Source organism: Hyalella azteca, unplaced genomic scaffold, assembly GCF_000764305.2.
Source record: "Hyalella azteca isolate HAZT.00-mixed unplaced genomic scaffold, Hazt_2.0.2 contig7890, whole genome shotgun sequence".
Lineage (NCBI taxonomy): Eukaryota > Metazoa > Arthropoda > Malacostraca > Amphipoda > Hyalellidae > Hyalella > Hyalella azteca.
In genome coordinates, this window is record NW_025937999.1 from 18,707 (window position 1) to 33,203 (window position 14,497).

Sequence of the window (14,497 nt, forward strand, 5' to 3'; positions counted from 1 at the left end):
CTGCGGTACGCACTACTTGAAGAACACCATGATTCATTGATTTTTATTGAGTTTTTATTCCAATTTTACAAAAATATACACATCCTATGGAGTACCGAGGAGGCATCGCACACTCCGAAGCATATTCGTTACACTCGTTACAAGTTTCAACACAACTGAAGAGTTCATCAAGGGTTAATTTGCGCGCTGAACACATCTTACTCCATCAATACTATTTTACTCTTCCTGGTAAGTTGGAAGCGAGATGAAACTAACGAAGCAAGTGAAGTTTTACGATGCAGCAACTTGAACATTTATCAACACCACTCTGGCATAGAAAAAAAGTACTACACAATATTACACCGAATCTACAATATTATTTTCCTCCATGAAGTCAGGATAGATGTTATTAAGATGACTGAATATTTCAGAAAGAACTGAAGAGAGGGCAAATTATTCAGAAATTCATGACGTCAGCCCAGGGCTGTAGTACGTGACAGCCATTTTATTTACAGCCAATTTTTGCCGTTTTTTGTTAAGGCTGCTAGAAAAGTTTACATTTCATTATACCAGTTAATTACGGAGTAGGTACACGACCCTTCCCAAACTTTAATTTATTCATAGTCACTTTATTCGTTAAAGAAGAACGGAAACAAGCTCTGGCGTTGCACTACTGTCTATTAGGATTTATGTAAGACAGGGGCTCCGATTTCATAAAAAACTCGAAGTAAACCAAGAACACCATGCTGCCAAAACTTTTCCATTCTAATAAATTTTCTAAATCATACAAAATATGGCGTCATCGAGTAAAGCTTTCTAGGAATGTTCGTTGAGATGTCGAGAATCGTCGATCCCAGACAGGTCAAGTTTTACAGTATTCGCTTTTACTATGGATTCAGAGATAATGGATCGAAATGAAAAGCATTCACTGCTTGACTCCACCCGCGAGTTTACTGATGCCAACGTACAATCAAGTCCGGATTTTTTGTATAATTCAACCGTTGAATCGTGATCACAAATTTGTATTTACAGTTGAAACTTGCATTACAGAAATTATTTTAGAATTTATGACCTGAGTGAATTTTTACTCAAGAAGTTTTCGGCGGTCATATTCTGTGAAAACGTGCTTCCTTTAAAGGAATACATGTGATGGGCATTTTTATTTTACAAGGCTCTAGCATTTGTGACCACAACGTCGACATGCATCAATGTACAGCAAACATCTCAACGTAGTTGCCTAGGTTAGAGTGCGCGTTTCAGGCATAAAAACCCAAGTAACATCCTTATAGATACATGTCTACAAACTTGTAAGCGCAATCAAAATAGCATCTGCAATTCAACAGCACACCCATACCACAGTTTCTTTACCCCACTTGCTTGAGACGAAGTTGAATAGATCCTATGCATAACATCTCATGAATGAATATAAGAAAAAAAAATATCTATGGTAAACAGAATTCATTCTTTACATTGAAATGTGTTGCTCAATAACTGCAATAGTTGCTTATAGTCTATTAAGAACATTGAAAAGTTTCTGACATCGTAAGACAAGTTCTTTCATGAATTTTTTCAATTTAGAAGGCAAACAAAAGGGATGGTTTCACTGAACTATTTTGAATACAAAATCTAATAAAAACGTCAACAACTTTGAACTTATCGTTAATGTCCTAAGTTAAGGTCTCTGTTACCTGACGAGTGTGAAACCTTTGGTTCCATCGGGACCACGTGGCATACGGATGATCCTGCCGTTACCTTCTTTACTGCTGAGCGTGCCGTTGGTTTTGCCTGTCGTTGAAATTGATGAAGTTGCCGAGGTTTTAACCGGGTTCTTCTTCTTCTTTCGCTTCTTCTTCTGTTTGTTCACGGTCTCCATGGGACTAGCTTCAGCTGCGTCAAGAGAAACGTCAGGAGGTGGAGAAGACGTGTTGGCTGGACTATCACTTAGGGGCTTGAGAGCTTCACCTGATGCCGCACCGTTGGCCATAATCTTGGGGCTTGACTTTTTGCCGTTCACCAGCGTTGGAGACGTAGAGTTGTCCGGCCTCAAGTTGCTGCTCAAACAAGTGTATAGTAACATGCAAATGCATAAATTTTCTTCACATTCAAATGAAGGATGTTGGATTCGATACAAAATATTCAATGAATGCAAGTTAGCTACCTTAGAACAAGAAATTTAAAATAATAATTCAGAACAAGGAATTGAAAATAAAAATTCAAAACAAGGAATTTAAAAATAATTCACGAATGTTGTCCATAAGGCAATGTTGTTGATCAGCTCGTAAGGGCCCTTCTGACATACCGGTACCTGGTATTTTTCTGGTTTCGTTTGTTTTGCTTCTTGTTCTGCTGGCGTTGATGCGGCGGTTGAGCTGGCATGGGCTGCTGCGGGTCTGCTAGGGCTGAGAGTGTCTGCGGTGGCAGCTGCTGCAGATTGTAAGACACTGGAGTAGATGCTTGTGTTTGCAGAGGTGGCTGTTGCTGCAGCGACATCATTTGAGGATGCTGATGAGGAGGCAAAGGAAAGGGATGAGGAGCATAGCAGTGGAATGGAAGTTGCTGATGATTGGTCACATACGGTGAGTAAACAGGGTTGGGAGACGGCATGTATGCAGGAGCCGGCACACCAGGTCCGTATGACGAAGGTGGGTATGGCTGAGCAGACAGTGAGTAGTCCTGAGCAGAGTATGGTTGAGGGAGCTGAGGAGGGGTTGGTTGTTGACCCGCCATGGAAGTTGGGTACTGTGGCTGACACGTGGTCATGGTTGGTGGATAGCAGTGGGTATAAGGCTGTTGATAATGATGAATAGCTTGACTATCACCAGGATAGAATTCAGGGACCGAGTACATAGTCAAGCCAGGCTCACGTGTAGGCACAGTTATTGGGGTCTGCTGCTGAACTATGTGACTCTGATCCTTATACTGTATATTATTTGACTGATTGTTGTTGGATGCGTTATTAGCACGCTTGTTTTGGGAGTTGCCGGAGGTCTTGTGCTTGTTTTGCCATTGCCCACTTGGCTTTGACTGCTGCTGCTGTCGCGCTGCTGCTCCGGTTATGAGACCACGTTGAGCGCCTTGAGCAACAGGACTATTGCCCTGGAATTTCAATGAGGTTGATTAGTTTATATGGCTTTATATCATGAAGCTATTACATGAAAAACGCAAATGACTCCAACTTCCATGGGAGCCATTAATTCTTGAAATTGCAAGGAAAATGTGGTCACTAACTTCTTCTTTTGTAATACAAAGGACATAAAAAACAAATTTGCTAATCCAAAAACCCATGATAAGTTTGTCTTAACTAAATTGCACTAAATTCACAACTAAGATTAGTTCAAGCCTTGCTATGAGAAATTGTCTTTAGCTCACTTTGGAGACATCCCCGGGTGCAGCTACGGATGAGGCGTCCGTCTTGTCGCTGCATGCAGTTGGCTCAGCATTCCCCAAGATGCGGATGCGGGCCTCATTGTACTCAGCTTGCCTCTGGAAAATGACATTAAAATATTGTAGTATATACATTGAAGATCATTGAAGAACCTTTTATAAAAGTTGCATGAAGTTTCCAGCTTTAATCACTTCGTGCAACACTTTAATCACAGAAGCTGAGACTATTCAAATTGGAATAGAAGGCAAATCTTTTGCACAATTTCAAGTAGTTTACTTGCATGCACTACAGAAAATTCTTAGTAACTAGCAAAGACTTAGTAACTAGCAAAGTTTCATGTGTGTCAGCTACACACATGAAACTTTCCATCTACTTTGTTCTAGAACTCTCCAAATGCTGGATTACGTATACTTCACATACTAACAACAGCAACAGTAAAGGCAGCAATGTTACTTGCAATTGATCCTGGTGGGAATGCCTTAACCTCATTGAATTCTGCCAAACATGATAGTAAACAAGAAATATAGACTTGGGAACTGTGAAGCATTAAAAAATTAAGTACTAGTCAATGACTTTATATTTGATGTTGCATTAAACACAGAGACGATGCAATCCTAGGGGCAAGCCTTTCAAAACAAGAAGCACCATCAAGTCAGTGAAAATAATTGTTTTAAGAGGAAAAGCTTCATGGGAGTAAAGTATTTTATCACGGACTTCAGTGAACAATTGGGAACAACAAAAACAGACTATACAATTTATACAGGGGAAATGGCAAAGTAATTCGTAACAAAGTAAAGCAATCATTTCAACCGTAAAGGAAAACAACAATGAGAAACGTGCTTTGTACATTTCTCATTAAAAATTAAATTAATTAAGAAATAATATACTCTTATTAAAGAAGTTCATTTTTCCACCAGCTGTGAAACACCATCCAAAAGGTGTCTCTTATATCACCTGTTCCAAGGTCTTGAGAGGAGCTTTAGGTTTAGCAGCCGCTGCATCAGAAGATGACTGTGATGGACGCTTCATGATCAGCACCTTCACCTCAGGAACATACTGAGTCCTACAGTGCTCATCACCACTTAGTATAGTCACCCTGAAAATATGAATAGATTATCAAGATGTTCATGTCAAAATGATATCACGGCATCTTAGAACTATTGAAGCTAAACTGAAACTTTATTCAATCCTTTGTAACTAGGAAACAGTGCAAAACCAATTGGATGATTAATTTCAATTGCACCTTTTTTATTTTTCTGGCTTAATTTTTTTCATAAAAATAAGAATGACAAATCACTGCTCATAATCTCCAAAAATCACTAGTAACTCACTATTTTTATCAATGAATATTGGAAAATTCTGGTGGCTGCCCAACATCCCAGAATGGCATGAGATTCTAAATGTATCCAAAATAGGTCATTCATGGTTTGGTCTGCCATCATGTTACACCTCCCACTGCAATGCCAAGGGGTACACTGATCTCATGAGTGGCTGCTGCTAGTCTGATGTCGAGCAATTTACAGACTGCATGTGGATCTATGTGACCCCCTTCTTGATCATCTTCACTAATCATTTATCCATAAGTGAACAATTTTTGCAATGAATGTTCTATAATAGAAAAATTTATGTTGACTATTGCAGAATGGTTTCAAGTTTTTGGTACCAACAAAGTAATGAGATAATCTCCAATTCTTTTATGGCATGTGTCACAAAATTTAAGCACTATGAACAACTGGAGATGGCACACTTCCTGTTTGAGCAATATCCAATTTAATTTGATACATAATGAGATTTAATTAAATGATGAAAAGTGGTTTCAAAGTTCAACTGCCCACCTCTTCTTACTCGTCTTAATACATTTTTTTCATGTTTTTGTTGATACTTTAATTCCAACTTCACTTCAGATAACACTGAAAACAAAACAGGCTCATGAATAATTTTCCTCACATTGCAAGTTTTCAAACATGTCATGTCTTTTAGAAATGCTAATTGTTTATAGTGAAATCGTTTGTGAATTACTTTTAAAAACAAGAGGAAACTCTGAGAACTTAGGCATGTGTCACATGGTGTTAATAAAGTCATCTTCCTTAATTGTTCTCATATTACTTTATACTTTACTTAATTGTTCTCAGAAGCAGAATGGTTTCAGGTGTGACAGAAGAGATGATAACATATTTGTTGTGAATGAATTGATTGAAAAAATGAAGAGGGATGTAAGGAGAGTCTACATGGCATTCATAAATATAGAAAAAGCATATGATGGGATTGATAGAAAATTATTATGCCAAATGTTGAAAAAAATTGGTATGAGTGAAAAATATGTGAGGATAGTTAAAGGTATGCATGTAAATCCTTGAGCAAAATATAGGTTTGGAGATTTGGAGGCAGACTGGGTGAAGTGCATGTGGGGTGTTCAACAAGGATGCATCCTGTCTCCACTTCTCTTCAGCCTGTACACTGAAGAAATGGCTGCTAGACTGAGAAGAATGGATGTGAGAGTGCCTGTTGGAGATGAAAGACTAAACATGCTACTTTATGCTGATAATACAGTACTGCCAAACGTGGTAATAAGGGACGGTTTTGAACATTTTTTGTTAATAACTTCTTACCATGAAACATTTCATAAACAAGTTTGGGCTCATTTTATATCTCTTTGAGAGGGCTATTGAATGTCATTTTCAAAAAATTCCATATGCTATTTGTAAGATGCCAGATGTAAAATAAAACCGCCCCAAATTACCCCTGGGAACAGAGTAATCCGGGGCACTTGAAATAAAACTCAATTTTAAAATGTTTGAAGCATGCAAAGTGTACTCATCCATTACTAACAGTACTCTGAAGTCCTTCTCTTTCATTGTAGATGATGTAGATGGAGAATAAATGACATTTTCTGTGTTTTTTACTTGTTTATCCTTTATTGATATCGCCATATTCATTCATTACCGTATTATTGATGTGATATTACTGTATCCATGAACATGCCATTGAGCATTTACAACAACCTTGTCCAGTGCAAGCTTCATATCAGCAGCCATATAGCATTTCTTCTGTATCAGTAAGCTTACAAGACGGCTCGTACTATCACACTATTTTAATTGGGTTAGGTGAATTCACTATAAAAAAGATCATAAAAAATGTGCCTGAAACAGAAAGGAATGTTTTAGACACAACCATCATATGTTTTTGAGAAATAAATCATAGTTTAGGTTAATTACTTTTCATCCTATGATGCCCAGGGCACAATTCTATATACATATGACATTCTTCATTTATACATGTTTGGTTGAAGACCGGAGCGTACTTTTTATTTACGATTTTCTTATTGTTCTTTTCGATAAGCCGAACGAAATTTCTAGCTGGAGCTTGGAGATCAAAAAGTAGATTACCGAATGACATTTTATTGCAGTGCGACGTTTCGAATATATCAATATTCATTATCAAGCAAGTGAACAGTTATTACAACGCTAAAAATTGAAATTTGGACATGACATAAGTTCATACAGAAAGTATTGTAGATACGGTTCAAAATCGAAAATCAAATTAATCCGAGAATAATTTCAACGTCCTGACGAATCCCGCGGTTTGCAAATTGATAGTCGGAGACTCGTCCTTAATGATGAGAGCCTCCGCTATCGACAGTCTCGTTGTGTCGGGGCACCGCATGACGACGCTGGTGCAGGCCTCCAACGTGGCACGGGTGATGGTCTCGTTGTGGGCCTCCAGCATATGATTCTTTGGTCCTCCAGCTTGCAGATGGCATGTGAGTCTGCGGCTCAATGTCGTGCTAGAACTTATGACATTCTGTGCACAATTTTGTGATGACCAATGATGCATTAATTTTTAGAATTTTTTTTTAGCTGAGCAAGGTAAATGTAATCAAAATTATTTGTTGTTAATCACTTTTCTTGTTAACTGGAGCCTTTGCTAACTGAGGTTGAACTGTAAATGCATTTTTAGGGGTGTCACTTATTACCCCTTTGTGCGGAAATGGCTGCCATTTTTTTTGGAACGAGAGGCAAAGTTTGTCAATCAGGTTTTAAAGCCAACACCTGTGTGCAACTTTTATGCAAGTAAAACTTTTTAATATGGTGAATATTTTTTTTTTTTTTGCTCCAGACTTTAGTAGAGGTACTTTTCCAAAATCACACTTCTCACACTTTTTTTCAGCAATTTTTTAGAGATAGTATATGTATGATTTCTTAACTAGCTTGATACAATTTAAAATGTTGAAGTTTACACTACTATTTTTAGTTTTGCAATATTTTGATTAGTTTAGCTGCTAAAACATTTCTACGAAATGTGGGACGAGCGTCCCGATTTACCCTGCCCATCCCTTATTACCTCGTTTGATGGTAATAATTAGTGAAAATGGGGTTGAACTTCAGAGAATGATTGACTATATAACTGAGGTGCTAGTTGTGAATGGAACAGCTGCTGATGTGGATAGAGTGGAGCAGCTGGGAGGATTGGGATGATAAATGAGGAGATACTTGGGAATGAGTGTTGACCAAAAAGGATGTGAGAGAACTAAAGCATCGAGTCTTAGTAAAGCAAATCAGTGGTAGGAATACTGGGCAGTACGGTATAGCAAGAGTGAGGTCAAGTAAATATGATGTTCGAAGAGAAGTATGGAAAAGTGTGGCAGTGCCTGGAATTGTTCATGGAATGAACGTTATTGCATAGAATGATGGCAAACTGGGTAAATTGGAGGTTTTACAGAATATGGTGGCTAGAATGGCATTTGGGGCTCCCAGATGGACTGCAGTGGAGGCTTTGCAAGGAGATATGGGATGGAGTACGTTTTGAGAGAGAAGAATGAAAGCAGCATTGAGATATAAAGTACAACTGGAAGAATGGAAGATGAACATTGGGCAAGTAAGATGTAGGCAGGTACCTGTGTAACTTGAGAGTAAGCAAATTAGAACGTAAGTGTCATGCAATAGTACGCAAGTGTTAGTTTCATGAAACATGGGCTTACCCTGGAAATAGACAAAGAGAAGAATGGCCGAGGACAGTACAGGGTGTAACAGGGATCGAATGGGATGACAAAGGATGGAAGAAAAAAAGTGAAATTATGTGGTTCAAGAATATGGAAGCAAGGAATGTAAAAAAAGGGCAGCCTGAGAATGAACAAGATGAAAGAGATGCAAAAGTATGAGTACATATATGACAGAAGTAGAGGTGGATACCTAATGTTCTGTGTGAGAGCAAATGCTTTGAGTGTGAATGCATGGACATACAGGTGGAATGAGAGATGAGAGGCATTTGTTTCATGTGTGACAGGTGAAAGGGAAACTGGAACATCTGATCATGGAGTGTGATGCATATGAGCAGGAGACTGGAAATGATGAGTGATACTGGATGATGAGTGTGATAGTGTGCTGGATGAGTGAACAGGAGACAAATGGATTGCAATTAAAGCAATCCCTTGATTAGCACGGTTTTGAATACCGCGGTTTTGATTAACGCGAAAAAAAAATTTGCAACCTACCCTTAATCTACGCGGTGCCAGTTATACATAATTTTCCTTGATAAATTACCGTCATAATTATGGACAAAAAGGGAACGCTTAAACGTAAAAATATCACTTTGGAGACTATGCTTGAAATAATTAAGCGTTTTGATAATGGTGAATGAATGTCAAAATATGATGAAAAAATATGATGAATTCTAGTGGAAAAAAAAATTATTATGTAACTTTGCTATTTTTGAGGATTCATTATAATTATTCCCATATATTCTTACGTTTGATTCAGGGTTGGCAATGATTAAATCAAAATGATTAAATCATGTGATTAAATCACTTATAAATAAAAAAAAAAATAAAAAATAAGAAAATCATGATTTTTTTATAAAAAAAATCATGATTTTTTTTATTTTTTCGATTTTTTTGATTTTTTCATATATTTAAATATATTGAGTGGCAGTCTTTAACCCATTAATGACGAGAATTATTTTCTGAATTTTTTTTCGGTTCCTTGTGAGAATATTATCATTTGTGATGGTAATAAGCAAAAAGTATGAGTTTACCCAAAAATCCCTAAGTGGTAAACACTACCTTGGCCTGTTGGCCATTATTGAAGGCAATAAGTGCCCTTTTTAGCCATCCATTATGATCCATATACTGTTATTGTTAGTTAGGCTAATTGCAACATAAAAAATACCACTTCAAAAACGACAAAAAAGTTGAACAAATCAAAAAAAAAAAATCAAATAAATAAAAAAAATCATGAAAAAATAAAAAAAATCATTGATTTTTTATTTTTTTTTATTTTTTTTAAAAAATCAAAAAAATCGCCAACCCTGGTTTGATTAGTGCGGTTTTGCTTAACACGGTAAAACTCGGGGATTTATTAACCGCGTTAATCAAGGGATTGCTGTATAGTGGGCCTGTCGGCTGTCAACAAAGGTGACTGCTGCTATGACTGAGAGTGGAAAGCAATATTTGGAGAGTGCACTGAGAATTAGGGAGAGGCGGGTGGCAAGGATGGAGGCGAGAACATTTTTCCATAATAATTTAATAGAACACAAATAATCATGCAGGGCCTAAGAGATTTCATATACATCTAAGATGAACTATATACAAAAGTGCAATAAATGAGACATAGCAATAATAAAGCAAATCAATTTCCTCTTGAATTTCTCTTAAACTTATTATTTTCTTCATCTTACCCTTATCACAAACTTTCGTGCCCCTCTAGCCTCTGCTTCAATGATGCTTTTACCTAGCTTGGTTTCCCTCTTCTCTCCTACTAACAAAACAGACATGTGAAGCATGGCAGATGGCCATTGTAAAGGCCTGACTCTGAAATGTATTTTTCAGAGTCACTACAACCCAAACCCAAATCTAGTGGTGTTTCTTTCAGAATTTTGATCCCAAAAATGCATACAAAATTATTTAGAATTCATAACTTGATGGAAAACAAAACTGATAATTTTCAGAAATATGATGCAAAAATTAATGATCATTTATGAATATCAGAAACTTTATGAAAAAGTTTCATAATTTATAAGAACAGCATGCAAATGAATGAAAATGACATGTGGTTATTCAATTAAATTACAATGCATAAAGTTTGTTGAGGTTGTTATGCTTTTACCAATCAACGGTAAAAGAATACCGTAAAATGGGGTAACTTAGACCACTTTTTTTCTTATAAATGATGCTATTTTCTTACTAGCTAAATTAAACTTGAATTGAAACATGCAAAATACAGGTCTATACTCTAGCTTCACTCACCATAAATTGCTGGCTCCTGCTTCTCATAGTCTTTATGTAATTTCAAAAAAAGTGATGGTCTTTGTTACCCCAGCTCTTGGGGTAACTTAGACCGGGTGGTAAAATCAATTATATTTTTTGGTAAAATAACTCCAAATAACTCCAGGTTTTGGTGCATTGTAGTAGAACTCTTCTAGTTACATATGCAAATGACAAACTTGAGGAAAGTGTCATAGTTTGCAAATAATTGTGTTATGTAGCCTCAGTATTAGGCCTTTAATGCCCATTGACAAAATTTTTCTATGTCAAATAGTTTTTGAGTTGTGGGGGTTTTTGTAATAAAAACGAAAAGTGGTCTAAGTTACCCCGCCGGTCTAAGTTACCCCATTTTACGGTACAACAAATTTGTGGGTACGTACTCAATGTTGGTTCTGTTTGATGGCTTTGTGGGAATACCATGAGAATGAAGATAGAATTTTCATCCATGGATTCCAAATTAAATAATAGAAGTGTCAGCACTGCAGAAATAGATCCATGACCTGTTGCTGATTCTTGTACTTTTTGGGAACCAGATCTTTCCATAACTGACTATTGATTGATATAATTGCTGTCCTGCTGAACTATTGGCCTAGTCTGTAAGGTGCTAGGCATTTTAAGACTGAACATATGCATCTGCATAGCTTTGTCTACCTTGTTCTTGAAGGCATTCATACTCGGAGCGCCAATGATGCTATCAGGGAGGCTGTTCCACGTGTCTGTGGCTTGAAGCAAGAAGAAATGTTGTTGCATAGATGTGTTAAAATGTATTTTTTTAGTTTATAGCCATGGCCCCTGGTGTTGGTTCTTGTTTCAAATTCCAGTAATCCTTCTGGGACCTTGTATAAACCATGAGTATACTTGAATACTTCGAATGTCTCCATGCAGATGTCAATAACTGAGGCTTGGAAGCTTCATAATCTTTAATCTTTTCTCATAGGACTTGCCTTTCAAGCCTGAAATTATCCTTGTTGCACATCTTTGAACACTCTAAACTAAATTTTTGTCTTTCAAGTTTTGGTGATCACACAACGTTTTCAAACTCTAGGTTTGGGTGCACAACAGCAACAAACAACTGCTTCATCATTGCTTCTGCATCTAGGAACTTGAAAGAGCATTTTATCAGTCCAAGTCGCTTATTGGCTTTATTAACTTGGCCTTCAATATGCTTAGAAAATTTAAACTCATTGTCGATATTAACTCCTGAATCATTTTCCATTTTCAACTTTGACATCAATAATAATAGGATCTGGAGGTAATTTATGGATCCCAATTAAACATAGGAATGAAAATTATTTCAGAAACATTATAAGAATATGCTTGTGGGATAATAAACTTATGTAGTCAATGGAGTGAGTCTTTGAAATGACAAAATAGTTGAATTTAAAATATTTAGCTACAAGAGTGGTATTATTGAATGGGTGTTAAGTTAACATTAGTTTAATCATTTAAAAGTTGAAAAATATCTAAAACCTTCATCATAAATAAGCAAATGGTAATTAACTTGAACAGAATATAAAGTTAACAATATTTAAAATGATTATTTCGATTCATTATAACTGCAAACAAAAAGATTGCTAGATAAGGCTTCTTGAATCAGCTCCTTTCACATAGTTATTAATTATTTAAACCAATGTGTTTTAATTAAATTTAAAGGTTAAATGTTTTTAGTATAAAACACTTGGCAACAGCATATTGATATGGCCAGCTGCTTTGACAACCAGAAACCAGTATCAATATATCACATAGAGTCGTAGACTGCAGTTGTGCACATGCTTTTACTGTATCCTCATGAGGCAAACTATGTACATGATCCTGCTCCATCAAACAGCCTCTGCGATGTGCATTGCATTGAACATTTATTAGACTTCAGGATTGGAATTTTCCTACTTGTTTCTGAAATCTTGCAGCTCCAATGTGATGAATTTTCAATACATTTCAAATGTCGCAGCCAGATCATGCACTTTTGTTAACAATTTGGATAGGAGGTAATAAATCTGGCAGAAATCTCATGGTTCCTGAAATTGTGGGAAACCTCTAGCTCTAGTCACGGCCCTAAAGGGAGATGTTTTCCACACTTTCTCTGCAGTGTGCATTGCATTAAATTCTTATTAGTGGCATGATTCATTTAACTTCATGAAGATTAATTTGTAGTGTTCAACCATGAGTCAAATTGTCAATGAATTAATATTTATCATTTAGTCTAATTGAAATCTAAGCATTTCAACTTTTATTAATTAATTGCAATTTTAATTCATCATATTTTTCTTCCTTTCCTTTCTATCTCAACTAAAAATTTTTGGACCAAAAACCTTTAAAAGTTGGATCAAAAATAATATGTTACCATCATTTTTATACTAATTCCATCCTGCCACTGCCAGTCATAGGACTCAAAATCAATTAGGAAGAGTCTAAAAAGAGCTCTGCTACTTTGCTTTACACTACAAATTTTATTATTAATTAGATTTTACTTACTGCTTGTTTAGGGATTGTTGAGGAACATCATCATTGTTTGGGGAACTGGAACAATTCTTGATCTTGATCTTACTCAGCTGTTTTTCCAAACATTCCTGTAATCATTGTAATATATGAGAACAATTGTTGTCAAAGAAAAAGCCTTGGGTTTAATTTAAAATTGTATTTCTACAACAAAAACATCAATGGACACTGGATGGGATCATGGGATGGGTCATGACTCATGGGTGCTGACTGTGCTGCCAGGATGCAGAGTAAATCAACTTTAGTCTACAAATTTCAATAACTCGACAAAATGGTAAAATATTGCATATATAGCTATTATAGTACATCAACTTTTCTATTACTGATACTGACTGGGTTTTCAGCAATTTCTTCCCAACTTTCAGCTGGCGGGGCTGTTTTGCGGTTCGATTCCTCCATCTTCAGCATAATTAAACCAACTAATAAATTTACTAAGATACAAGTGATGACAATTAATAGGTAAATCTACTTGAAGCCACGCACTACTCAGCAAGCCACTCCACACCTCTCAGCCCCAAGACCTCGAACGCACGAGCTGACTAAATTATCGTCTCATCTCCTTACGGCGGCTTTAGAATACAGCTGTGAAAATAAATTGTAAACTCAATTCACTATAGAACGGTGTGCAATTTATTCAAAAGAAGATTTTTTCGAATATTTAGTGCCAAATTTTAAGCTTAAATAACCAAAATAAATTAGAGCTGCAAGTAATAAAAATGAGACAGAAATTAGAATTTGCGTTGTTCGGTTTATTAGTTTATTTAAAAAAAATTTTGGGCGAGTTAAATCTGAAGAAAAAAATCGGGCAACTGCTGCTTAAGTTTATAGAATGCTTAGTCGTAACGAGAGCAAGGCTTTATTTTCATTTCCCGATGACCAATCAATTGCGTTGATATCTGGCGCTGCATATTACTTCACCACCGCATAAATGTCGATTCGAGCTCTAACGACGACAAATGGAATGAAACGGGAGCGGTAAAACAATAAAGATGTTTTAAAAAATAATATTTTTGTGTATGATCTGGACGCTAGTTAGAATACTTGATTAATGAACGATTAGATGCATGCTTAGTATACCCAATGTAAAAGAAAATGCATTAAATACAGCAAGGGCGCAACGAAAACCTGTTTAGGATTGCCTCTCTATAAGAAATTCACTCCTAGATTGACAAGAAAACAACTCGTGGAAGTAAATTTTAAACCGTTTTAAACGCCGTAACAGAAAATGAATGTTATGAAGCTATTACCCGTTGAAAACTATGAAAGACTGTTAGGATTTAGAATAGCAAAATTTATTTGAGTTACCCCAAACACATTACACCATTTTCTCATTTATGGAAAAAAGCCGCTGTTGTGCTCGTCATGTCCGTCAGTCCGTC

General features: G+C 36.4%; 1 protein-coding gene across 2 annotated transcripts; it reads right to left on the reverse strand.

The window, feature by feature from the left end:
- Positions 1 to 31: 31 nt before the first annotated feature.
- Positions 32 to 13,688, reverse strand: LOC108665163 (trithorax group protein osa). Of its 2 annotated transcripts, none has more exons than XM_018151889.2 (6): positions 13,452 to 13,688; positions 13,095 to 13,189; positions 4,319 to 4,460; positions 3,349 to 3,462; positions 2,285 to 3,075; positions 32 to 2,030 (listed from the first exon to the last, which is right to left on the reverse strand). In XM_018151889.2, exons 1-6 carry the CDS (start codon positions 13,524 to 13,526, stop codon positions 1,664 to 1,666), a joined length of 1,584 nt encoding a protein of 527 aa, XP_018007378.1. In that variant the 5' UTR covers positions 13,527 to 13,688; the 3' UTR covers positions 32 to 1,663. The 2 variants fall into 2 exon arrangements, with proteins under 2 accessions (XP_018007378.1, XP_018007377.1); XM_018151888.2 differs by having other exon boundaries at positions 2,279 to 3,075.
- Between the last annotated feature and the right edge of the window lie 809 nt (positions 13,689 to 14,497).

Bases quoted from the DNA above. Each gene is read 5' to 3' on its own strand.
- LOC108665163 (XM_018151888.2), bottom strand. From the start codon at position 13,526: ATGCTGAAGATGGAGGAATCGAACCGCAAAACAGCCCCGCCAGCTGAA. The intron at 4,461-13,094 runs GTAAGTAAAATC...TCATATTTTCAG, and splicing joins CAACAATCCCTAAACAAGCA to GGTGACTATACTAAGTGGTG. The intron at 3,076-3,348 runs GTGAGCTAAAGA...TTGAAATTCCAG, and splicing joins CACCCGGGGATGTCTCCAAA to GGCAATAGTCCTGTTGCTCA.